The sequence below is a fragment of the Nelusetta ayraudi genome, unplaced genomic scaffold, assembly GCF_046127955.1.
Source record: "Nelusetta ayraudi isolate G7.1 ecotype Tasmania unplaced genomic scaffold, CSIRO-AGI_Nayr_v1 ptg000070l, whole genome shotgun sequence".
Classification (NCBI taxonomy): domain Eukaryota; kingdom Metazoa; phylum Chordata; class Actinopteri; order Tetraodontiformes; family Monacanthidae; genus Nelusetta; species Nelusetta ayraudi.
The window spans coordinates 8,770,036-8,796,259 of NW_027466120.1; the positions used below are offsets into that span (position 1 = coordinate 8,770,036).

General features: G+C 45.8%; 1 protein-coding gene across 1 annotated transcript; it reads left to right on the top strand.

Annotated features, from left to right (window-relative positions):
• Positions 1-534: 534 nt before the first annotated feature.
• LOC142898613 (putative glutamate receptor) lies at positions 535-8,186 on the top strand. Its single transcript, XM_076041634.1, has 10 exons — positions 535-640; positions 763-830; positions 3,187-3,218; positions 4,121-4,300; positions 5,116-5,339; positions 5,438-5,535; positions 6,117-6,334; positions 6,484-6,703; positions 7,111-7,361; positions 7,762-8,186. Exons 2-10 carry the CDS (start codon positions 770-772, stop codon positions 7,858-7,860), a joined length of 1,383 nt encoding a protein of 460 aa, XP_075897749.1. The 5' UTR covers positions 535-640; positions 763-769; the 3' UTR covers positions 7,861-8,186.
• Positions 8,187-26,224: the final 18,038 nt, after the last annotated feature.

The following is a 26,224-nucleotide window of genomic DNA, read 5'->3' on the forward strand; positions in this document are numbered from 1 at the left end:
GTGATGCTGATTGTGATAATTTGGAACAAGATCTTTATTTATGCAATCATATTCAACTGTGTGCTACGATGAGTTGCCATGTCACACAATCAGCCAATCAAATTGTATTTTACAGCGCAAGTTTGCCTCAGAGGATGAAGTGGGTGAGGAAAAACCCTCATAGAGAGACAGAAAAAACCCCAAGAGAAGAAAAAAGTGCGGAGGAAGGAATCCGTCTGTGATGGATACAATAGCAACAAATACAGAGGTTTCTGAAACACTCTCTCTTTAGAATCTACAGACCCCCTTTCCAGGGGGGTTTGAAGCAGCCGCCTGAGACCCCACCCCTCACTCCCCCCCGCACATCCAGGAAAAACACCAAAAGTTATATAACCTTTCAAAAACACGTGTGGCGAAACTCTGGTGGTTATCCTGATCCCCCCGGACGTTAGTGGGCCAAACAATCATGAGTTTTATCCTCCCTCCAGCCCCTCTCCCCTCCTTTCTTGCCCACTATATAAAACCCCACTCCATTATGCTGCGCACTAGCCTTCCTCACACAAGTGCAGTGAATTCCTCACACTTTTGTTTTGTTGTGGAATTCCTCCTTCACACATTGGCAAAGTTTAAATTGCCTTTGCACCTTTTCGACAGAGGTAAGGTTGTCTTTTCATCACTTATTCTGTTACTCAATATTCATTCTGTATGAACGAAACACTGATGAAAGTCATATTGTTTTTTTTTATTATTATTATTGGGGAAAAATTGGTGCTGCAGTTCCAGGTTAAACATGAACGGCTGTTTGGCTTTGGTCCTCTGCGCGGCAGGTCTCACTGCATGGACGATGGCAGGTAAAAAATAATACTTTTCATTTTTTTTATTACTATTTTAATTTTGGTTGCTTAAACACACAGTTATTATGTATTAATTTAGTCATTTTTGGGATGAATTAATGGCAGCAATGTGGAGACTGGAACATTCCATAAGTAGAGAAGACCACAAATATTTTCAATTTTTTCTTTTTTTTTCAATCTTGAATCAGGATGAAAGTGGATGTAGAAACAATTGCGAGGGAAGATTTGTCAAGTGTCTAAAAGATGAATCCATTATTATGATCAGATAATGTTCGCAGGAAGACCAGGGTAATTTAGCTTTAGCAGCGTAATATATCTTGTTGTATTTCCACAACAGCGCTAAGTAGTTTGTCTGTGAATTTGCCTGCTCAAAGTTTCTGGGTCCTGCACTGAGTAGAAGTGGTCTGGATGTCATGCAAACTAAACATGATCATTCTGTGCAGCCATTGTTTTCTTTGGGTCAGGTTAACTGATCACATCCTGTGTGGTGAGCCATTCAAATTCAACTGTATTTCTTCTTGAAAAAACAACACACACACACACACACACACACACACACACACACAAATAAAAAAACTCCAACTTGAGTGAGTCTATCTATGAAAAGCCTCCCCCTCTTCCCAGTCCTAGAAAGCAGTACTGATTGCTTGATTCAAAGATTCAGTCATAACTGTTGAGTTTATGCATATTAAATCAATACTGCTATTTCATTCATGTTTTATTCATTTCTTGCACAATAGTGTTTGCCATCCAAACATCCCACATGAAAAGGGAAAACTGAACCTCCAGATGTCCACCAATACTGTCCATGTGTGACCAAACCTTGGTCCACTACATGCCTCTATTTCCTGTGGTCGTAGTGCTGAATGAACAGCATGACGCTCCAGCAGTTCTGCATGGACATGTGTTTGGCTGGTGTGGTCAGATAGAACAGAAACGGTTCTTTCTGCTCAACAATCTCCACTGAGGTCTTTGTGTGACCACAAGTCTTCCTGTGTTTGGTGTCACCATTAGTTCGCAGAAGCAACAACAACAAGGCCAAGCAATTATTTATGTTGTATTCTTCCTGCAGGGCAGCACGTAGAGTACAGGGATTCTTCATGTCATGTAAAGCAAAACAAATAACACAGTCTTTATCTTATTATTTTAAGTTGACGGGTGAAGTGTGTACTGCTACACATGTTCTATGCAGATGTCTTGACGAAAATGTTGCGCAGTAGGAACTGTTACATTTGCACCTTTTTTAAAAAAAATAACTCTCTACAGTTACTCTACCAGTTAAATCTCTCGCGTAAAGATTCTTGCTCGTAACGGCTTCAGTTCCCAGGCAGTTGGTCAGCTCCTCCCCTGTAGGCTGACTGCAGACATAAAGCCCAGCGCTGCTGCCAGCCAGCTCTGGCTGCCCTTTGAGACGGGGGTCATGCTCCCACATTTGACTCTTTCCCCTACTGGCCCTGCTGGACTGTTGGAGTCCTACCACAGTACTGTCCACTGTGGGCACAGTCCCATTTCTCACCAGTGAGAGGGGCCGCCGCCTTGCTGCGGCACAGCGTGCACTCGGATAAATCAATTACCCGTGTTTGTGTCTGTGATGTGTTTGTGTGTCAGAGGGGGGTGGCGGTTGTGTTGACAGCCACATCCGCAGATCCCAGGTCCTGCCACAGTCTCCCTTGGATGCTGATGGGGTGTCATCGGCAATGTGTGACCCCAGCTGGCCCACTTTTGTGATTGTATGCAATGATGAGAAACTCGCACCCCTGGCACCTCCGTTTACCCCAACACCCACCACCGCCCCATGTTAGGGCCTGCTGGATCCATTAGTCACAGCTATGGCTGAAATAACGCGACAGTGTCTTGGGTGAAGCCTCGGGGGCGGAGGAGTTGGAGTTAGCCAACAGTTTCAGATGGTCTCAGAACTCTGGCCAAAACATCTGTGAAAAACAACAATTCAATTCAGTCTGTTTTGTTTCTTTTCACCCCAAGTTGGATGAAAGGTCCCTTTTAGTTCAGTGCTTCCCACTTTGATCCTGCACAGGCACCATGTTACTCACCCCCTTCCCAAAGATCTCCTGAAAAACACCCGGCAACAACGCTGTCATTGTCCCGGAGTGGCTGTCTGGCTTATTTACTGTTGACATTCAGAGAGAGATTCATGAAGGAGTCTCCAACAACAATCATGAACTTCATTTGGCTTTCAAATAGCCACATTGTGCATAATAGGCTTGTAGACATAAAGCCATTGCACTAATCAGCTTAAGAACAGGCCCAGACCAAATCCTCTCATCTTGTGCTGATGTTCATGCTTAATTATGTTTACTGAGCCACTTGTTCTCTTTTCCTCTCACAATTCTAGATGCCAAGGAGTTATCCATCACCACTATACAGGTATTCTTACTTTTGTGTGCCTTTTCCCGGTGCAAGAATGCTTTTGGCTTTGTATTGCTGAGAAACCTTTCTTTGCACAACTCTCCCTTGGTAAAAGTTCAACAGTCCAGAACAAGTGTTTAATTTACCCTGGTGACAACCACTATAAAAATATTTTTATTTCTAGATAGATCTGCTGACTGAATTTCAGAAGATCCTCAATGATATCTTGTGTAATTCTGCTGAGAAATGCACAAAACAATCAAAAACATTTTATATGCAGAAATGACAAAAAACCTCTACAACTATATCAAAGTGTGGCATCACTGCAAGTAATGAAAGTACCAAGAATTGAAAAGTGTGATTTTCAGTCGTGCATATCTGGTCCAATCCAACTATGGATTACAAAGAGCATGTCTTATAGTGATCTAGATGTAGTCATGACTGCCTTCAACACCAAGACACTACCAGGACCAGGGGTATCGAGACCAAAGTTAAAGTCCCAGTGATTGTCACATCCTGAAGGATGCAAAATTTGTTGTCCACATTTGACCCATCACCGCCCAGAGGAGCGGTGGGCAGCAGCGATGCAGCATCCAGGAATCACTGGGTGATCTAACCCCCCAATTCCAACCCCTAATACGGAGTGCCAAGCAGGGAGGCAATGGGGACCGTTTTTACAGTCTTTGGTTTGACCCGGCTGGCGATCGAACCCACAACCTAACACTCTCAGGGCGGACGCTCCACCGCTAGGCCACTGAGCTAGACAAGACCGTGTTGAGATGTAATAATACTGACGCTTCACCAGAACCGACTTGCCTCGAGACCCAGACCAAAGAGCGCTGGAACCAAGACTAAGGAGAAAGTGGTCTCAAGACTGACGCAGTGACTTTATATGTTGACGATATGGTGTGTTTCCTCAGGAAGAACCGTACACCATGAGCAAAGGCTCAGAGTGGGAGGGCTACTGTGTTGACTTGCTAGCTCAACTCTCCCAGAGGCTGGGCTTCAAGTACAGCCTGAAGCTGGTGAAGGACGGCCGCTATGGATCAGTGGACTCGTCTGGCAAATGGAATGGCATGATTGGGGAAATCATCAGTGGGGTAAGTCACTGACCATGCAGTGGTACCTTGTTCACACCCCCAAAAAATAACCCCAGCTCCTTGTAGCTGGAGATTATGAAACGAAAGAGGATTATGGCCACTAGAGGAGAAAAAAAAACAATTCCAAACATTTCTTTTCAGATTTTTTTTGGATCGCAAGATTAGAGTTGAAATGTTGAGAGTAAAATCGGAATTTCCGGATTGAAGACAAAAGTCTCTGTGCACAAGCCTTGTGACATAGAATGACGTTAAGCACAGTGAACAGGAAACTACCCAAGGCACAGAGCTTTTTGTATTTCATCACAAAAACGTTTAATCTTGAAATTTGAACTTTAATCTGGAAACTAAAAACAATAAAAATCTCCATTGTGTAAGTATGTTTTTCTTGTGGCCCGAATCCTCAACGGCAATGATGGATAAAAGGTTGTCATGCATTAGCAAGAATTCCGAACTAACAATCCAGGTCATGAGGATAAATTTAGTAGTACTAGTAGTTGTAGACAACATTATAGTCCAGGTGCAGGTGGGGCAACTGGGTTTGCAGCGTGGTCACATGACACATGACAGACAAGCAGTCGTATGACACACAGACACAAATTCACTCATTTAATGGTTTGGACCGACTGGGAGCCATTCAGTCCATGTGTATGAGGAAATGTCACTCTCCACTTTTCCACCTATTAGTATGTATGTATGTATGTATGTATGTATGTATGTATGTATACACGTATGTATGTATACACACACACACACACACACACACACACACACACACACACACAGCTACAATATTGACATGTTCCTGTACCATTCAGGAAGCTGACCTGGCCGTGGCTCCACTGACGCTGACTGCAGTCAGAGAGCAGTTTGTAGACATGAGCACCCCCTTCATGCAAACCGGGCTTGGCTTCATCATACCAAAAGACGCGACTGCAGAAGAGAGCACCTTCAGCCTGCTGTCACCCTTCTCCACCCTCATGTGGGTGGGCCTCCTCATTGCCTTCCTGCTCACGGGTCTGTGCATATTCCTGGTCAGCAGGTCAGCTTCTCATCGCCTTCGCTGCACCTCACCGCCGCTAGCTTTTCTCTAGCTTGTGCATTTTGCATCCTAAAGTCAAATGGGGTCACGTCTTGCAGGATCAGTCCGAGTGAATGGGCGGAGCCAGGCACAGGGAGCCAAAACTTCACTTTGCTGCACAGCTTCTGGTACATCACAGGCGCTCTAACCCTCCAAGGTAAGACTGAGGTCAAGCAAACACACAGTGGTGCTGCTGCTGACAGTGACCCAGAAGAATAAAGCTGCTGCAGTGCAGTGTATTGCTGTGTAGCGTTATGTAGGTGTACTGATATGTAACAGTAGAGTAACAGTAAAAAAATAAAGTATGAAATATATTCTCTATATTCTATAAGCTAATAAGGTGCATGATCAGGCTAATGGCATTCTGTGCCTTGAGATTACTAACACAGTCACTGCTTCCCCTGCACTCGAGGTGGCAGTATTGCTGAGTCCACCACAGCTTTCCTCGGGCGGGGTCACACCCAGGACAAGTCCGCAGTTTATTGTGGGGCAACATAGAAACAACGAACAAACATTTGTACCTACAGACAGTTTCAAGTTTACATTCCCTAATTTGCCCCATGTTAATGTTTTTGGATGATGTGAAGACGTTGTACCAAGAGAACCACACAGACACAGCGAGAAGATGCAGAACACAAAAAGTTAACTGGAATGATGTGTGTGTGTGTGTGTGTGTGTGTGTGTGTGTGTGTGTGTGTGTGTGTGTGTGTGTGTGTGTGCGTGCGTGTGTGTCTTTAGGTGCTGGCCCCCACCCAAAAGCCTTGTCTGGGCGGCTAATCAGCTCCATCTGGTGGCTGTTTGCTGTACTGCTGCTGGCCTGCTACTTCGGCAACCTGCACTCCACCATGCACTCCCACAACAAGCAAGTGTCCATCAAGACCTTTGAGGACCTCGCCAACCAGGATGTTGTCGACTACGGAACACTGGAAGCTGGATCCACCATGAATTTCTTCAAGGCAAGCCCAGCAGTCCGGAGAGACAAACACTTCTACTATTATTAATACATTATATTATTATAACAAAAATGGCATTACAATACCATTTTTCCCCACTTACAACAGTCCAATGTCTATTTTTCCCTCCTGCTTCCTGTTGGTCGTTCCAGAACACCAACAACCCCACTTACCGCCGCATGTACGAGCACATGGAGCGTAAGAAGAGCTTCGTGTCCAGCATGCAGGAGGGCGTCCGCCGGGCGCAGGAGGGAAACTTTGCCTTCATCGGCGAGGCGGTGTCCTTGGACCTGGCGGCGTCTCGCTCCTGCAAGCTGATCCGTTCACAGGAAGTCATCGGTATGAGGGGCTACTCCATCGCAGCACCACTGGGTGAGTCCATCTGAGAGTCACGGGCACTGCAATCTAAAACGTAACCACTCGGTGGGGCTGTTTTTTCTTCTAAAGCTCCCAATATTACACACTTAACAATTAGCTGCTGAACCAGATCGCCTACAACCCACTGTAGTACGATAGTATGCTCCTCCCTTTGCCACGTCATCTGACCAGTTTGTCCAATAGCAAATCAGCATGAATGAAAATTGAAAATAGTTAAGATCAAAATAAAAACAGTTGCTACTTCGGCCTGAGCTATGCGTTCCTTTGTCATGTGTTCCATATATGTAAAGATATTTCAACACTTGATCAGTAAACTGGACTCAGGTGATCAGGTGAAACATTACATGGTCTAAAAGAGAATGTCCTTCCTTCCTTCTACCCCACCACATGTGCCTCTCCAGGTTCCCCACTCATTAAGAACCTCACGGTTGCCATTCTCCAGCTCAGTGAGTCCGGTGAGCTGAAGTACCTGCGGGACAAGTGGTGGGCCAGCAGCTGTGTGGGTGCGGACGGGTCCTCCGCCTCTGAGGCGCTCCAGCCTCACGACCTGCAGGGCCTCTTCCTCCTCCTGGGCCTGGGCCTGGGCCTGGGCCTCCTGCTGGCCCTGCTGGAGCTTCTGTCTCGGGCCATTCACCAGGCTAAGGATGGCAAGGTGCGGGAGGGGACCATGTGTTATAGCTCGATGACTTATTGATGATATTCTTGCTTCTTTCACCTCAAAGCTACAGCCATGCTGACTTTAAACAGGCCTCTTCAAACTGCTACTCACAAGTAGAGGGATTGTAGAGTGTTTGACACTGACCATCCCATAATATCTGACTCACCCAACCCCACTCCAGGAACTGATCTAAAGGTTTAATATTACCTAAATTAGGGGTTCCCCAATTTCACTTCAGTTATGGGGTTCAGACTCTTCACTTTGACAATTACCTGCCAAAACAACATTTTTGGTAGAATTTTGTTCTACACACAACATTAACATAACACGCTTATAAAAGCGTCAGTGCCATTTAGATGTGGCTCACAGTCTTGCCTGTTCTCTTGCCTTTCAGAAATCGTGCTGCAACGTGCTGACGTCAGAGCTGAATCGCCGATTCGGCAGCGGACAGGCGTGCGCAGAGCAGGACAACTCAGACACGAGCAAAGCCTAAGAAAGTTCTCTCAATGATGCACGTTTGGTAGGGTAGAGTCAGAGGTGAGGAAGATGATCTGCCTTCAGAAATTATAGCCATCACAGTAGAACACATCCTCCAGTAACCAGTATCTCTTTAGCAGCCTGCAAGGACCTGCAGATTAATTGCCTGCAAGTACTAACTGCTATTTTTTTTTTGTATGTGTCAAGATTTATGTCATCAAATATCCCACCTCCACCGAGTCAAGACCATATGTTTTTGAAGCATAGTAGTAACCATAGTCTTGCTTCTTCTTCTATGTTTTTATGTTTGGACATTCTTAATAAATTCCCCAGTAGCCCCAATGTTGTCTTGAGTTGTGGTTGAGAATGTACAATTGTTCTTAATGAACATAAATAAATAAATAAATAAATACACACACAGACACACACATATATTATCTTTAAAACAAACATTTTAGGAATGCATGTTTGAATATGTGAAAATAAACATCTTCTTGGTTGAAATACAGTCTAAGACAGAAGACATTGTGAAATTCAGTCATCTTTGTGTGATCAGCTCTAGAGCTGATCACACAAAGATGACTGAATAAAGATCTTTATTCAAAAACACGGTAAGGGTAAGCAGATAAACATCAGTAAACAACAATGAATGACAATCATAGCGAACGGCAGCATCGGTCGACCTCTGACCTCGGCAGTGAGTGGGAGACATCACATCCGGAAGTCAGATTCAAGCGGATGACTCATCCCACCAGCGGACGTCTGCTCCTTCTCCTCTCGCTGCGCACGCACAACCACAACTGCCTACGCCAGCTGCTCCACCGCAGAGACGTGAAGTTGATGTTCTCTTCAGACCGCAAGCTGGTGAGTAAGCACAGAGAGACGCACCGGGGTAATTGTTTCAAAGCAATCGCTGCGGGTCCATGGAAGGGGTGTAGGTACAGCAGCTCTCACGAGTGTAAAGAGAGATTCCGAGTGTGCGACTGAAGCCTGCAGGGTTGCGTCTCCTTCTGCGTCATCCTCTGATAACTGTGTGTGCTGCTGATGAACCTCGGGCGGCCCGTGGCTCCTCACTCCACCCTTTTCTCAGTCAGCTTGTTGTACAGGCGCATGGCCGCATGGAGGCGCTATTGTATTTCTGATGGTTTGGAAAACTCTTGGCGGCAGATGATCATTTACCGTGGTGAGGCATTGGACTCCGGAGCCTTGACGGCGCTGTGCTGTTTCTCTGCTTTCAACATCAGAGTTGGTACCAAGCCCAACTTCCAAACTTTAATGGCAAGTTGGTCCAAGTGCTGCTCAGATGTGTGTGTGGTGTGAAAATCTGCAAGATCTCTAAAATTTCGAAATAGTTTGGAATTAAATGGAATACACAAACAGTGAGTGAGCACAGTATTCATAGCAAATATACACTTCCCAGAAAGATGATCATGCATGCTAGCTTCAGTTACTTCTATTGTTTCCTGTGGGGAAAAAAAGAGTGGAATTGTCGAGATAAAGCAAACTGGTAACCAGTGTTTGGACAACAAAACTGAGTGCATCGTGTTTCCCCATCAGTTTTCACTGAACATGTTCTGCGACCACCAGGTGGTGCAGTGGTCAGCACTTTCAACTCGCAGCAAGGAGGTTGCAAGTTCAACACCCGGGCCTGCGGGCCTTTCTGTGTGAGGTTTGCATGTAGGGTTGCCACCTCCTAGAGTTTCAAATCCGGGACATTTTGGGGGGGTTGGAGATCTCTGGGGGGGGGGGGCGTCCCCGAAATATACGGGACAAAGTGAAGTGCGTCCTGTATCAGTTCATTACGGGACAGGTTTTTTAGTTGCCAAATACGGGACAATGGCGTATTTTACGGGAGGGTTGGCAACCCTATCTAGACCACAGACGGAAATCAAATGAGGTTTTGTCATTTTCCCTAAAAAACGGGACAATTTGTGTTCCGGGAGAGATTTTATTTTTCCCGGGACAGGTGGTGAAAAAAAGAGAACAATTCTGGGGAAAACGGGACGGGTGGCAACCCTATTAGTTTTATGTTATCCCTGTGTCTGCAGATACAGATGGGAGGTGAATGGGGAACTCTAAATTGTCCGCAGATGCTCGTGTGAATGGCTGTCTGTCTGTCTGTGTGGCCCTAACAATGACTGGCAACTTGTCCAGGTTGACAGCTGGGATTGGCTGCAATGCCTCCCACCACCTTGAGTGCAGGAGAAGCAGGTGTAGAAGACGGATGAATGAGTGTCTCACACCCACATTGTCTGGTTCGTTGGGGTGGAGACCATCAAAAAGGTACCGGAGGAGTAACTGAAGGCTGAGATCCCACATTGATTTAAAAAGGTGAATATACTTTTGTTTTATCTCAGGGTTTAGGAGTCATCAGTTGTCAATGACAATGTCAAACTCACCTGAACTGCATTAACAATGACGCAAAGAAACACAGGTAGCTGATGGTGATGTCGTACTGATGGAGCTGCTCGACACAATGTGTTTGCAGCACCGAGAGAAGAGCAACGGGAAGATATTTAGATATAGGCGCCACATTTCCCGGGTCTTCCAGACGTCGTCAGCATTGCCGCTGCACCTGTGCCGTGTCATTACGGAATCTCCGAGCGTGCCGGCTGGTGAGAATGTCCTCGGGCTGTGCGAAATGACCCGCACTTGAACCTGCTAATCAGCTCCGGGTCTCATCGATTCGGCGCAGGCAGTCAGAGGCTGACGGCTGCTGCCGGGGAGCGTGAGGCGCGCGGCGAGGTGGGGAAGAAGACCTCTATTGATTTGGTGGCGGGGCGGATCCTGACAGCTGCTCTGAGCCAGCACCAACGTCTCCCAGCCACAGTCTGCAAGCTCCGGCTGACGGGGAAGAGCCTAAGAAGATTAAACGGTAAATCCCACAGATTTCCGTCGCCCCCCCCACCCCACCACCACCACCACCACCACCACCACCACTGTTGCCCCTATCCTTTACCATCCCATCCCACCAGCAACCTTTACGTCTCCCTTTTAGCTCTTAGCTCGTGGATGCAAAGAGATGAGGAGTAAAACTTGCCGTGTTGCATCCTGCGTCTCAACCCCTCATGTCCTCAAGGCAGAAAACTGGTTCTTTTTACGGTTGTGGTGTCAACACTGTTCTTTATCTGTGGATGTTTTCATGTTTCAAACCCCCTAACGAAAAGCCTTCCTGAGGCACAATTTTTTTTTTTTTTTTAACTCATTTTGTGTCTTGACTGACTTTAAAGCGGGAAGGTAACGAAAGAAATTCCTTGGGTAGAAGTGCCTTAGTTGTCGGATGTTCCAGGATTCCGACGCAGAGAGGAACAGAGGGAAGAAGCTTCCAAAGAAGCCATGCAGATCACAGTAAAGGCTCGGGTGTGATGGGCGAGGTCAAGTCAGATGTAAAATGTTTTTGGTAAATGTGGTATATTGAAATAGAATTGTAAAAAGAGAAAAATAGACTCCACAATGGAGAAATTGTGCCAAGGTGATGAAACTGTATTTCAGATGTGTCAATGGATGAACATCTGGTGGAAGTCTGGTAGTTGGCCACGACCTGAACAGGCTTGAACTGAGTGGCTGCTGCTAGCATCATCTGGAAACAACTCCCCTGCTTGACTGAGGTTCTTTTGCTACCACCTGGTTTGTTCTTCCAACTGGACACAAAAATTTCCTTGCAGGGCATCTTGTCCTTTGTGGAGGGATTGAAGCATCACAGTCACAGAATAGAACAGTGTATAAAAAGAAGAAAAGGCAGAGACGAAGGCGGAGACTAACTTTAAAACTGTATTCTCAGCTTTAGGTACTCTTTCTGAAAGTGAGCCGCTGCCAAATGATGCAGATAGAGGTTCATTTTCCCCACAAGGTTTCAATCAGATGTCTCTTTGAGAACCAGTGGAGTCGCCACCTTGCGGCAAGAAGGTGCAGATTCAAGTCGAAGAGAGAGGGCTCTCTGCCCTCTTCCTAACAACACTTCAAGAGTACCTTCCTCTGACTCGGGAGATAATGGTGCAGCGTGTCGATTGGAAATAACAGAGGAACAGAGAGGAAATCTGCACGCTAATTTACCTCCTGCTCCTCTCTTTCTCAGCACTGGCCCACATTTTCACTCTGCCCGTCCTCTGCCTCCACCGTAGCCGCGGGCCTGTCGATGCGATCAGAATTAGAAATTCTAATGGACGTGTCACCACTTTGAACTGTGGACTTGAAGAGCTTTGAGTCTGGCACTCCCTTGGATATGCCAGGAGAAGTCTGCACATTGATCCCTCTGAATTTGTTTGACTTTGACGCTCTCTTTCTCTTTCGCTCCCCTTGCTCTCCTTCCCCTCGCTCCATTAATTTTCTCGCTGACTGGCTCCTTCTCTTTCTTCTCCCCTTCTCTCTCGGCAGCACTCGTCTTCGCTACCTTGGTTTATCACGGGAACGGTTGGAGATGTGAACGCACACTCGCGCACATGCATGTGCAGTGCAGGCAATGTGCAGACTTCATCAATTTTCCTGAGGTATGTATGGGCTCTCCTGGGTCTCTCAGGGAAGAGTTCACTTCCCCCAGCTTTTCAATTGGCTCTGTCTCTTTCATAGCCTCCTTAACTCCATCTACAGCATGGTGCATGGATTTTACAGTGTACTGAATACTACATATGCACCCTTATCCAATTTTACAGTACAGACAGAACACAGCCAGGAGCAAACATCAACAGTGAGTTTCTAAACATCTATCTATCTATCTATCTATCTATCTATCTATTCGACAACACCAAGAAGAATGGGAAGTTGCAACATCCAGAGAGGAGTTTTCCCCTGCTCTGGTGAGCAGCGGGTGCCGTCAGCTGTCCTCCCTGTGGCTACAGGATGACAGGTATTGATTAATTTCCTGTGCAGCAGAGACCTCACTGGACCGACTTCATTCCACGACTCAGTTCTGCAGGCACGGTCGGACTGCGCGTGACTGACATGGAATCCCAGCCACACGGGCGTTGGAGCAAATTTTTCTAATTTCAGTTACTAAACATAATAATAACGAAACCCCAATTTGAAATCCAAACGGCGCGATGCCGATTGATGAAGATGACGACAGTGTCAGCGAACGCCCTGAGACAAACCAGCAGCCTCCACAAAAGTACAGAAAAAGTTGAGAAAGTCAGATATGTGCTTCGAATCCCTGAGAGCATTTTCAGGAAACTCTGAGTGACCAGTTGCGCAAAGAATGCGATTGCAGTTTCCTCCCTGTGTCCATCACCCCAGCTGTGGGATCATAGCGGGAATCAAAAGGTCAGCTGCTGTCTCTAGCAACCGCTCACATAAGGACACCCAATGAAGAACCTTCCAAATGTATGTTGTGTGACTGAGCTCCTTGGCAGGCGTGCGGGACGGCTCCAGATGTTTCTCACGGCAGCTGGGGGTCTCCGTGGCCCTGCGTCCACCTGGCTTCCAAAATCCATCCTGACTAATCCCAAAGCGGTTGACAGCTCTATGCTCGCACCTGACATTAACATGCATTACCAGGCCACCACCCCCACCCCAACCCACACACACACACATGCACAGCAGTATAAATTGTACTTGCATGAAATCACATAGTCGTTTAGAAACAGATAGAGATTAATAAGTCAAATAAATGCAAGGGTTGTGTCCGAAAGGGCAGCTGACGTTAAAGACCCATGCCAAAATAAACACAGAACTAAACAGACGTTGCCGACCCCTGATGGGAAATAAAGTAAAATGATTTACTTAAGTATGTACAATTATTCATGTACTTCTTCATTAACTTCTGTATATATAGAAAGACTTTTATCTCTGCTCACAGCTGATAGATATAACCACACTGCTATTACACATTCACAACATAGGAAACATTTCAGGTCAAACCTGTCAAGCTAGTCATGATGTTTACTGTAATCAACATGACAGATGTGAGGTCTGACCTTTTGGAAAGAGTGTACCAATAAAGCTCTGTGCAGGGCTTTACACAGCACACAAACAATGTACCATGCAAGCATTGTGATCATACTGGGAAAGCAACTAAAACTGCATTTTCAGATTCCACTAGCATCCATTTCCAGATGCAGGTCGAAGTGCGCTGAAATGATAGATGATGTTTTGACTGTGTGAAAATGCAGGTCACAGATGTTTGAAGTTGTGGAAAGTTTAAAGAAATTCATTCCAACAAGAGGCAAACAATTCCTTCAGTCAGTGCGTTCGCACAAAAATGTTGCGTGAACTGAAAATTGACATTTGAAATTCTGCTTTAAAAATGACAAAATAAATATGCTAAAGGGTGTAACAGTGGTTTGCACCGTCACCTCACTGCAGGAAGATGACAGTGCATGTTCTCTGTGTGTCTGCCCGGGTTCTCTCTGAGTACTTAGATAAATTGTTTGTTTTTTATTCCCAGTGCTGGCGGTCTTGTGCCAGCTGCTCTGCATCCTCCACAGCAAGTCTGTGTTGTTGGAGGTTGCCTGCAGTGACGTCGAGCCACCGGGTTCAGGCCTCGCCTCGTGGTCGTCTGTCTCCAGCCTGCGGCCCTCGGGTCAAACTGGAGAATGCCAGACTCCTTGGGTCTGGCCTTGACGTGGCGAGGGGTCTTGTGCGTTCCAGTGACCCTGGAGAGCGTTACCGTCGGGAGCTCGCTCCTGGTAGGGCCACCCTTGGCGGGCCGGTCTCCAGGGTAGGTCCCAGGCAAAGACCCTAGCATGTCGGTACGCTGCGAGGTGGCAGCCCCACCAACCCACTACCCTGCAGAGGACTAACAACCCACCCAGGAGGAACCCCTTCTGTTACCAAACTGACCAAACTGTGAGGTGAATTGGAAACTCTAAATTGGCTGTATTAGCTCTGACTTGGAAAAGACAAAAAACACCTCAAGCGAACATTTTAATTTAATTGCTAATTAGAAGTTGTTTTAAATGATCGTTTGCAGACACCCTGAGGGCCTCATTTACCAAGATTTCAAATGAGGTATGCAAATTGTGTGTCCAGGCTAACAGGTTGCAACCTTGGTTTGCATGTTAAGGGTGACCTACTAAACTGCACATGCAAATGACAGCAGGTGCAAGAGTAGAGAACCACCAAGGTGTTTTCCTGAACATGCTATACATACAGCATGTGTCTCTGGCAATTTTGGTCCGGCACAGCCAGTGACACAGCGGACAGACTGGGTGACTAGCGAGCAAAGGTTGGTCCTAACTGGAGGGATGGATTACGACACAGAAAGACAGCAGCCGAGGCAGGAAGAGGTAACATTCCAGCTTGCCCCATCCAAGCTACAGAAGCACCTGCAAAGCCACCATTGAGGTAGACCGTGGAGGTTTTGTTGATCCGAGAACCTTCTTCTCTTTGGATTCTTGAGCAGCTGTATCAGTGGTCGTCTACATTACCATGCCAGAAGTGCAATTCCGTCAGGGTGTGCCAGAATCGCAGAGAGCATGTGCTGGATCAGCCAGGGTGTTTCATTTCAGCTGCATCCACTCGAGAGTGAGGGCCGCAGGGACTGCGCGTGGAATGTTGAGTGATCGCAAAAACACTATTATTGCTTATCTGAATTGTTAATAATTGTTAATAATTTAAACCTTTCTGGCTACTCGATGGGGATTCGGAATACGAAGGCATCCTGATGATGACTATGAGGCAAAAAACCAAAAAATCAGCAAAATTCCTAATCATCTCCTGTCTGTGATGGACCACTGGAGTTGGCTCATCATTTCTCAGAAGTTTGACTGTTGGCGTTGCTCATCGTTTCTTCACGGCTACTCTCAATAAAGTTCCGGTGTGGAGAATTTGGCCTGATTTATGAGTTTTATATTGGTAAAAGGTTAATATACTGCCCATCAGTACATTTAAAAAAAAAGTATATTTCCAGTACAGTAAAAGTAGTTTGGTTTTACTGATCATAGAATGGTTCTTATTTATGTATAAGAACATACAGTACCTTGCTATATCTATATAAAAATATACTTAGATCAAGGGCCATGCACCCAGTTAGCTGCCATCTTTTACCACCATATTTCTATGTGTTGCCTGGCAACACATGACACATTCAGGGCGAACGATCGCATCCTCAAAAAAAAACAACAAAGAAGAAGATGGACGAGGTATCCAAGTTTGTGCTTGTTGGCCACCGTAGTTCACTGGCAAACTCAGGAGAGGGAGAGTGAGAGTGAGCGAAAGAGCGCTGCAATGTAAAATATAACCACTTGATGTCGCAGTTTCTTCTCAAAACCTGAAGGCTGGTTCCACTTGTTCAGTGAACTGGGAACTGCATCTGCAAACTCTTTTCGCTCCGCTTGAAACGCTGCCTCCAGCATCTCTGCGTGCTCTTTTGGCCTCTCTTCTGTTAATACACATGTCCGAGGGAGCCCCTCCTCACCCCCCCCCCCCCCCCACCCCACCAATCCTCCCCGTCCGCACTCTTGTTTTCAACCGCCAGCAGACTGACTGACAGCCATGGTGAAGCAGCGGCGGGCAGGCGCTGCTTGTTGTTGGGATCCCTTGTGAAAGGCCGTGACAGTCTGAGGGGGGATTCTGCTGACACTGGGGGCGCCCCACAAGGGTGACCCTGGGACCCCCTTAACCCCCCGCCTCACTTATTGATGTCTGCAGATGTGCCTGCCTGCATGATAATGGACTCCGCAGGGGGATCCCCTCACTGTGCCCGTCTATAAATCACACGGGGGACACAGAGACAACCCAGCCTTCATGTGTGTATTTTTCGAGGCTGCACGTTGGAGCGCTGTTTGTGTATCCTCCTATGCTTTGTGTGTGTGTGTACACACACGGCTCGAGGAGCTCCACACTGCATTATTGATGGCCCTCAGGGAGGGATGAAAGTGTGAATAGTGGCAGCTAAGAGAAGGGGGGAGGAGTGGAGGGGAAGGGAGGCAGGGAGGAGGTGAGAGCAGCTGGAGACAGATAGTGCCTGGATGCATTTGGCAGGCCCGCTATACAATGACATTCATATCCAAGGACGACTATAGGTTTCTATAGAATTGAGCACTGACAGGTGAGGCCCCTGAAGGACAGCGGGGAAGGGGGTTAAACAGGAGGAGGACGGCGCGAGGCCCTGGGACATGCGCCGATGTGACACCCGGATGGCAGGTGGAGGAGTAACTGGTGCTGATGAAATAGGGTCAGGCGGAAAGAAACAATATGATAGAGTCCACCTGCATATAACTTCCAGTTGAACCAGGTGACTCATTTCAGCTCTCCAGAAATGAAGAAACACAACTTCAGGCTCTATATTTACATGGTTTTTCTTCAAGGATTTCGAGGACACCATCAGACTATTGAGAACCAATGATACACAGGTGTAAGTGTAGTTGACTGGTTGTAGTATAGACTCAGGTGTGTCTGTATGCGCAGCACAGCACTGCTGTAGGGTGACTGACTTTAGTTACAGTAAGGAAAAGAAGTGGATAAACTCTGCGTTGAGGTCATGGTGGATGGTGGATGGGATTCTAGGAAATTGTAATTTACATGTCACGGTAACCATGTCTAAATGAATTCACCCAGCTAGTGAATTTAACCTCAACCAGTAACCACTACCATGTTGGTTTACATACAAATTGGCTTTTCCTGCAGAGTCCACTAGGTCTGTTTGGTTTCGAGGCTGATATCCTTCAATTCACTGCTGGTATTTGTCTCCTGGATGCACAGACATAAGTTAAATATGTGTTGCCTCAGTATTAGTTATATTTGTTGGGTTGAGGTGAATTCCTGAATGCAGAATCTTTGCTCGCTGCCGGGTGCTGAGGTTGTCATTTCCTTCTGTCTCACATGATGCAGGTAATGATGTGTTTTTCCAACTGGTGTGGCTGTAACCAGATGCCCAAGATAGCCGACCCGTTGGCACGGGGGGGCGACTCGCATCACGCAGGGATCCACGTCGTGCGCTGACAGACCTGCTAAGCTATCTGCAAAACCAACATGATGCTTTTTCCAATACGCAGGCCGCACTGCCCACATTCAGACTCAGCTGAACGTTTGACCTTGCCCCGAGGCACACATGACATCATTACCTCTCCCATGTCTAAGAAGTGTGGCTATATGTGTGCTAAGAGAATGCATATGCATGTACAGTACGCCCATGCAGGAGAACACCGACTGAATGTACAAGTGTGCGCCTCGGCCGGGGAAGTGAGCGGAGCTGCATCTCAACCATGTGTTAGGCAGGGCTGCCTGGGCCACATTAGTGCTGCGAGGTGCCTCTTGCCTGCTGGTTTGGTTGGAACCTGCACAGCCTGGCTGACAAGGACGTAAATTGCTCAAATGACTCAGATTGTACTTGTGGCAGCCGAGTTTTAATGACCACTAAGTCCAACCTCTCACACAGAGTGCTGAGCTACGCTCCGGTGGCCTTTTTCAATCTACATTTCTTGCGTTTTCTCTCCTATAAAACTGGATAATGGATGATACAATATCTTGTATTATTCGGATTTATTGCGTGCTGGTGATTCTTTTTTTTTCTTTCAGCAAGGCACAGGTCAAGTGAATCCTGACCCATGAGCCTATCCCATCATATCCCACTCGTACTTGAAACATTATTTTTGTGAATGCAAATCTGTTCAATCTTTCACTCTGTGACAATAGATACTTTCCCAAAGATGCAAACAGTGGCTCTTACAGAATCAATGGGAAAAAAAAACTATTGATTAAAGAAGTGGTACCACAGAAACTCTCACACTGAAGCTGATAGGCCTGGTACACAGTACTGACAGACAGTACACAGACTGGGAAAGGCACTCGGTGTTATTCATGCCGATGCAGACTGAACCGAACAGAAAACATAATGTTGAGTTGCCTTTGTGCTGAAAAAGCTGTTGGAGCAGAGCAAAGTCTGCCTTCCATGAGAGCAAAATAGGCGGCCGGGTCAAACTTGTCAAGACAGCTTGACGTCTACAAGGGAGGAGTGAGGTTCCAGAAAAGTAAAGAAAATCCAGAAGTTCCACAGACAAGCAAAAAAAAAGACACTTTCAACCTATGTCTGAGACAGTGAGAGTGAGACAAAGCGTGCGTTACACGACTTCACGCATGCCCAGTGACGTCACGTGACACAACAGCAGCCAGGCGTGTTGGCCGGTGAACACGCCAACAGCTCTTGTACAGTGTGAGGATTGAGGCAGCCACCTGGTTGCCTCTCAATACCCAAGTCTCATGTTATATGCTAATCAGCTAACCTTGAGGGCATCCCGACTGAAAACCACTCCTTGCTTGCTTTGACCCGGCCCACCGAGTGCTCAGCCTTCAGTCAAAGACTCTTAATGAGTGAGTGGAATTCTATGAGAATTCACAGTCGGTGGAGAAATTGAGTTTTTTTTTCAGCCGCGAATGAAAGAGAATGGCTTTGATTAGACATTGAAATTCACTTGTATGTGACAGGTGGTGCATCAAAAATGGAATGTGGGAAGCAACATCTTGGAGGTCGTCCAGGGTTCTTGGTTTTCCGCTGCAGCGGCGCTGCTGTGGTTGGAGGAAGTGAAGGAGACAAACAGGTGACAGACAAAAGAGAAGCCGAGTGGTTGAGTGAAAAAAAAAGGGGAGGGGGGGGGGGGGGTTGCAAACTCACGAGAAGACACAATTTTCTTTTATATCTGAGTTACTTGGATGAATCCGTCATAATTCAGCCGTCATGGGTGTCAGAAGACACTGCCAGTGTTGTCTGAAGAGGCACAAAACAGCTACAATCAACTGACATGTTTTCAACCTTTTTCACATCAGCCGGCTAAGAAAATGCATTTGAGTTGATCACCAGATCATCATCACTTCAACTTAGTGATACTGAAAATAATGGTTTAATAGTGGAAGCTAAAGAGTAGAGCATCTTTTTTTTTTTTTTTTTTTTTTTTTACAATGTTTGTTTGTTTGTTAATTTGCTCGATGGAAATGCATTTTTATTTCTCTATTTCACAGGTTCACTGTGAATTTGCTTGGCATGTTATGGAAATGCACTGATTGCTTCCAGTGTCGTAGAGAAGCTATTTAACCTGCGTGTGTTTTATATGCACATATTGGTTATGATCGAATGATCAAATGAAGAGTGATTATGATGTGTTGAAATGTGACTCACAATTTATCACTACTTTTAAATTCAAGCCTGGCTGCACCTGCTTTTCATTACAGTCTATTTTACAATGGCACTAAATTCAATAATGGGATTTTTTATTTTTTCCCCTCGCTTTTCACAAAGAGACAGAGGCCCGAACAACATGCAGGCCGCTGTATGTCTGGAGATTTTCACCGTTGTTTTCTGGTGCAATTACTCTACATTAGCCTATATTACTCATTACTCTCATTCATATGTGCACATGCTCAGACACACACACAAACACACACACACACACATCCTAATTAACTAACCTTTATTTTACATGAGCTTGCAGTTCACTTCCAGGAAAACATGAGTTTCAAAGGTTCCCTGGGAATACAACTTGTATTTCACTGAATTCACGACAGCATAAGTTGTGATTAACCAACGTTACGCTCCAAAATATCATTCTTGCAAAGACCTCGTGGTTTTCAGTTGGTAAAAATAGGAGGGTTTGTAGATACCAGCTGGATCAAAAAGCGCAGCGTTCTCCTCCTTGGTCGGTGACATTCTGAAACAGCACATAGGGACATCAAAGAAAGCGCCATCCAGATGCTTTGGTAGGTGATATCACTTCCTGCCAGCTTTAGAAAAATGAGACAAAATAAGAACTGTCTGAACAGGATACCTACAAAATCCTTTCATTATGGATTAAAAAAAAAATCACAGAATCAATGCGCTCCCTTCAAGCCCACACTCAAACTGATTTGACGCGTCTAAATCCATGAGAGGCGGTTTACAAATGTATATGTCTGAGTGAATGGACCCTGGTTTGATTGTCTGCCAGCCCGTGACGGCCTCAGCTCCAGTCATGTTTGTTGGCAAGTCGGAGGCAGTCCCAGTATGTGTTTTACAAAAACACACTTGTGCCAGAATGTCTGTAATGCCATCTTCTTTTAGCCGAGCAGATATGGTTGGTAGAGCCGCCTGACTTTAATCCTGTTTTTTGGCCTCACTCTGCTTTGAAGGCGTCTCACTGAGTTTGCGCTCTGTGTGTTTAAAGCAGGACGACCGGGCTGAATTCCGTTTTCTTGGCAAGTTTAGGGGAATTTTTTTGTTGTTATTCTAAACAGCTACAGGTTAACTGTGTGAAACCAGAGACCTTCCATAAGTAGACAGAGCACAAGGTGCATATTCGCCCCCTTTTACAAACAGCCAATGACACGCTGTAGTCAAACTGGGAAAATGTTTGGCTAATTGTGTGTGCACGTGCACAGTAGCTTTTTAAATGCAGGAACGGTGTAGAAAGTCTCTATGCAAGCAAGTTAACACCATTTTTTTTTGTGTGTATTAAAGATCCAGTGTGTAAAATTTGGCCTGAGTTATGATTTTTGTATTGGTAAAAGCTTCATATATTGTGCATAAAAACACCTCCCCCTCCGCAGCTTGCCAGTCAACTGCCTGCACACACAACCCTGGATACCTCATTCACTTTCTTGTTGGTTTATTTGAGGATGTGAGCATTAACCCTAAATATGAAATGCGTTGTCAGGCAGCTGGATTGTCCACACCAGGCTTCCATAGAAATATGGCGCCACTAGATGCAGTATATTCAGCTTTTACCAATATAAAAATAATAAATCAGGCCAAATTCTCCACACTGGACCTTTAAAACCAGGTTCGGTACCAAACTGTGATGTTTGTGTACTGTGACAGCCCTACTGACTCACAAAAGCTGTGTCCAGACTTCTGACTGGCAGTGTAGATCGATGACATTCATTACTACTTCTTCTTTTTGCTCCCATCATATCTTTTGCTTTTTGGCCCCCAATTTCCTCAGTCTTTACTCCCCCTATCTCCCGCTCTACCTCTCACATGTATTTCCGCTCCTGCTATCGTGTGCACGCTGCCTCTCACTGCCTTCACTAATGGCTCTCATGGCGTCATCCAGCCTTGGAGGGGGAAGAGCCTTTGAAAGTTCCAAAGGACCGTCGGCTCTCCCCCCGCCTCTTTAGCTGCGGCTAAATCCGGCGCGGTGGCGGAGGCTGACTTGACACTCCTGGAGGGCGAGTGGGTGTCTGGAAGCTGATCAGAAGGCCCGCCAGCCGTGGGTGGAAGAGCTGCCACCTCCAGCTACCTGGACGTGGAGTGGAGGGGAGATAGCGCCGCATATGGTAACAAGCCCTTTAGTCACACCCACAGTGACTCACAAGCAGGCAGCTGCATTCAGTCACTCTGTATTACCAGGACAGTGTCATGCTGTCTTTTCCATTCACCGCTATCGAAAGCCTCCATTCTGCAGTGAACATATAGAGTTGTGTTATAGGTTGGATGCTTTTACTTCAGGTGGGCAGGTTTGCTGGTCACCTGGCTTCTTATTTTAGTCCAAGGAAATAAGAGATGGACTGGATAGAGAAGGTTATATGTCCTTGGAGTGTTTTCCCATTTACAAAGTCAGTGGTAAATGAAGTAAGATGTCTAATTTACACTTATTCAAGGCAACTGTGTTTTATATTGTACAAAAATATCTTCCTCTCAGACCTACATGGCATTCATAGATTTTTCTGTCATTTAATTTGATCAACACTGTATAACCAGGTCACTTTTTCTGAATGTCTCCTAAATGTCTCACAAATATAATAACATTTGTTTTTGTTTCAATTTTGCCTTTGAAAAGTGCATTTGTACACTGTTCCATCAGCCACACTGCTGCAGATGAGGAGGGTACAGAGGAGCTCTTGGTACACAGTGGTGTTGTATGCAGCTCACAGTGCTATGTTTCATATACTAACTCCAGATACATCTACTTACCTGGTGTTGTATTTACCTCTGGAGACCTGGCGAGAAGTCTCATTTGAGGTGTGTTGATTTGTTGATGACATCACTGTGTTGGTTATTCTTCAGCAGCAGGGTTTCAATCCAGTTGCTTTCATGCTCCAATGGGACGAGTTTTGATTGATGAAAAGAACTGAGGAAGACCTGGTTCTTCAGTCACTGGACCAACCAAAAACTAACCTGTTAAAAGACAAACTTCTCTCGTCTGTAGGATTAGATGCTTGCACCAAAGCACAGTTACAAAGTCTTCACATCTGTGGATGACATCCAATAGAGTGTTTCTGCAAACCAATCCTGAGTTGATTGATGCAGTCAATGACTGATGGTCACTAGCTTTTCATTTAGCTATATTAAAAAAATTAGGCAGCGATGAACCAAACTGGACTGCCGTTGCAACACATTATTTCAAAGAGGGTTTTCAAAGTCACACTTTTTATGTACGAGGTTAGGTTTCCTTTCTCTATCTTGTACAGCCGCACTCTCTCCTCCTCCTCCTCTTCCTCCTCCTCTTCTCTGCATTCTCTCCCCCTGAAGGGCTTATTTTCAGGAATACCAAAGATTTTTACGGGGCCAATCGCCGTGAGAGTCTGCGACTGCTGTGAACATCAAAAAAGTGCCTGCAGTGCCACTGCCTCTGCAAGTCTGAAACTTAAAAGGCTGCCTCCTTGCTGTAACACACTTATAAGATTTCCCTCCAGGATTTAATGAGTTTTGGGGAAAGATCTCACTCTATCAGGATTTGCAGACGTCTCAATTAGTTGAGGAGGGGAAGTGGCTCGCAGCGCCGGGCTGCCGCAGCTCCTTGTGGAGACGAGAGCGAGTGGGTTTGTGTTTGGTCTGAAAAGGGGAGATATGATCGTTTAAACAGCACAAATGTATTTTAGTCCAGTGGAGAAAATAAAACTGTGCTTTGTAGAGAGACTACGCAGACAAAACCCTTTTCAAAAGATGTGTCAGAATGATAATCAGCGAGATGATAACTAAAGTCATTTCTCTTTGTGTTGTTTTATGTTCAAGCCACAGAGAAGCACAATCACAACTCAAAGTGCTGCTTGTCTTGTTTTGCGGCCGCGGCTGTTAGAGGCTATTTAGAGCTCATTGACTTTGCTGTTTTCTTGGAGATCGCTCAATGACGCACGCCAGTGTTCTAACTTTGAATCGGGTCTTTGTGTTCTGATCACCAAAGAAGTTCAAGGAGAACCTGCACCTGAGTAAAACGTGGAGTTCCGCTGTGGTGTTTCTAACAATTCATTTGACAACAAGAGAGCAGAAAGGCAGAGGAATATGTTTCAGATGTGCCGGTCAGCTAACAAATGAAGGCAACCACACCTGCAGAGGAGGCTGAGGCTTGGTGGGAACTTTCTGAAAGCGGAAGAAACGCTTAAAACAGCCACCCTCCCCCCACCCACCACCAGGGGCGCCGTGCATGTGAATGTGTGTCTGCCTATTTTCAGTGCTCTTTTGATAGATTGCGTCAATGATGAAATGATTGCATCTAATGCAGAGGAGAAAACACTCAGTTGTCAAGTCTGATTGACTTCAGCACCCTGCGAGTGAATAAACAATCCAAATAAAATCACCTGAGAAAATAATCTGAGGGCCTCTATCTGCTAAAAGTGCACAGCTCATTTCATTTGGCCATTAATACCTCTGGTAAATTATGCAAAAAAAAAAATAAAGGTTTGGTATAATGACTTCTATAGCTACTATATTCCACCAAAAAGCAAAAAATTGGTGCAAGGGAAGAAGTCACCTGTCGCTGGGTTTTTGAAATGTCCCATATAAAAAGACGAATACAGAAATGAAGGTGGTGAAAATAGAATTGAGGCAGCAGTAAAATAGGAACGCTGAGATATTCTTAAATATTGCTGGTTAACATGTTGCTCAAACCTCTTGCAAACTTTGCTCTGAGCATATAGAGCAGTTTTTCGCCGCTGTTGAATTGATTTTGCAGTGTGATCAGTGTTGGCGTTGGGGAGCCGCGGGGAGGCACAGTGGCCTCATCAAGCTCACGGCTCCCAGGCCAGTTAATCAGTGTCATTACTGCTGCTTAAATGCGACTACATAGCAGCTGGTAGGTTAATAATATTTTAACCTCAACATTCCCAGCCCTCCCTCCCTCGCTCCCTCCCCGTCGGCCTCACCCCGCCCACCCCTCCCCCCTCGCACGCCTCAGACAATTACGCGCTCACTACTGCAGCCTGTTCAATATTTGATATAGAGATCCATTAAAGACACAAGAGGCTGCTTCTCTTCCCCTTCCGCGCTTCAAGTTCAAAAAGGCTGTAGTAGGGAATGTTAATGATTATTCCGTAGAAGCATTTGGCCTGTGTGTGTGTGTGTGTGTGTGTGTGTGAGAGAGAGAGAGAGAGAAGACTATTTTTATGATAATTAATACAGGCGCACAGTGAGTGGAAAAATTCAGCAGTTGCACTTTTAATCATGTATTTATACACTTTTAATTTAATCTGAAAGTTAAAAATAATTACTGGCAAACTGACATGCATGCGCACACACTCACAGGTGTATGATCATACAGATTATGGAGGGGTGGGGTGGGGGGGTGGCATGGTAGCGGGAAAATAAAAAATAAAAATAAAAGCCCAAGTGAAAGCTTTCTTTCTTGGCTGGAAGCAACACACTGCATGATGCGCACTCGGAGCTTCCAGTCCTCATTAGTGCTTCACAGATGCACCCACACAAACAACACTCACAATGGCACCCACCTACACACAAGCACACAGATATACTACACGGAGGCAGTCAACACACGAGAGAAGAGGGGATTATCATTAGCATTCTCGGCAGCGGGAGGTTGGGGCTTTTTGAACTGCGAGGGTCGACGGAGAAGGAGCCTCATGTTGCCTTTTAATGGGCTCTGATTTGGTGAGACAAGCAAAGGCTAATAAATTAAGCAGGAGCCAGTGTAGAGGTACAATGAAGAAATAAATAAACCAGTAAAAAGTTTTGCAGTGAGCCTCAGTTTAGCGCTGGCTCGACATGGAAAACAGGCGTCTCAGACTCGGGCTGTGTTAAGCAAATATTTTTCTGGTTTGTAAGAGCAGCCACGTCTTTGTGTGTCTTTGTGTATTTGTCCCGAAGGCAGCATTCAGGAGCCTTATTGCAATATGGGTCAGTAACCAGTCCATTGGCTGAGCCCCCCACCCCCCAAACTTCAAATAGTGAGACTCTACTGACAGATGTGGAACCTTTCTGAGCAGATTTTTTTCAGGGACAGTTTAATTGATATTATTTTCCCAGGAAATGAAGCCGGTCCTCATGATGGATGTGTGAAGTGTGCGCTGGGGACGAGAGGAGAGATCCATCCAACTCTGGGGAGTGGTCAGCCCCGCCTCTCTGGGGGAGTCGACTAAAACGTCCCTGATGTGGAGCGTAACCCAAGCCAAATGCTGGAGGTCCTCACTGTTTACAGTTTCCATGTTGCGACTGCAGGAGGGAAGGAGAATCAAATGAAAACCCACTGATTGTGCTTGTTTATGTTTTTTTGTCATTTAGATTTCAGCGTGACGTCTTCTAAACC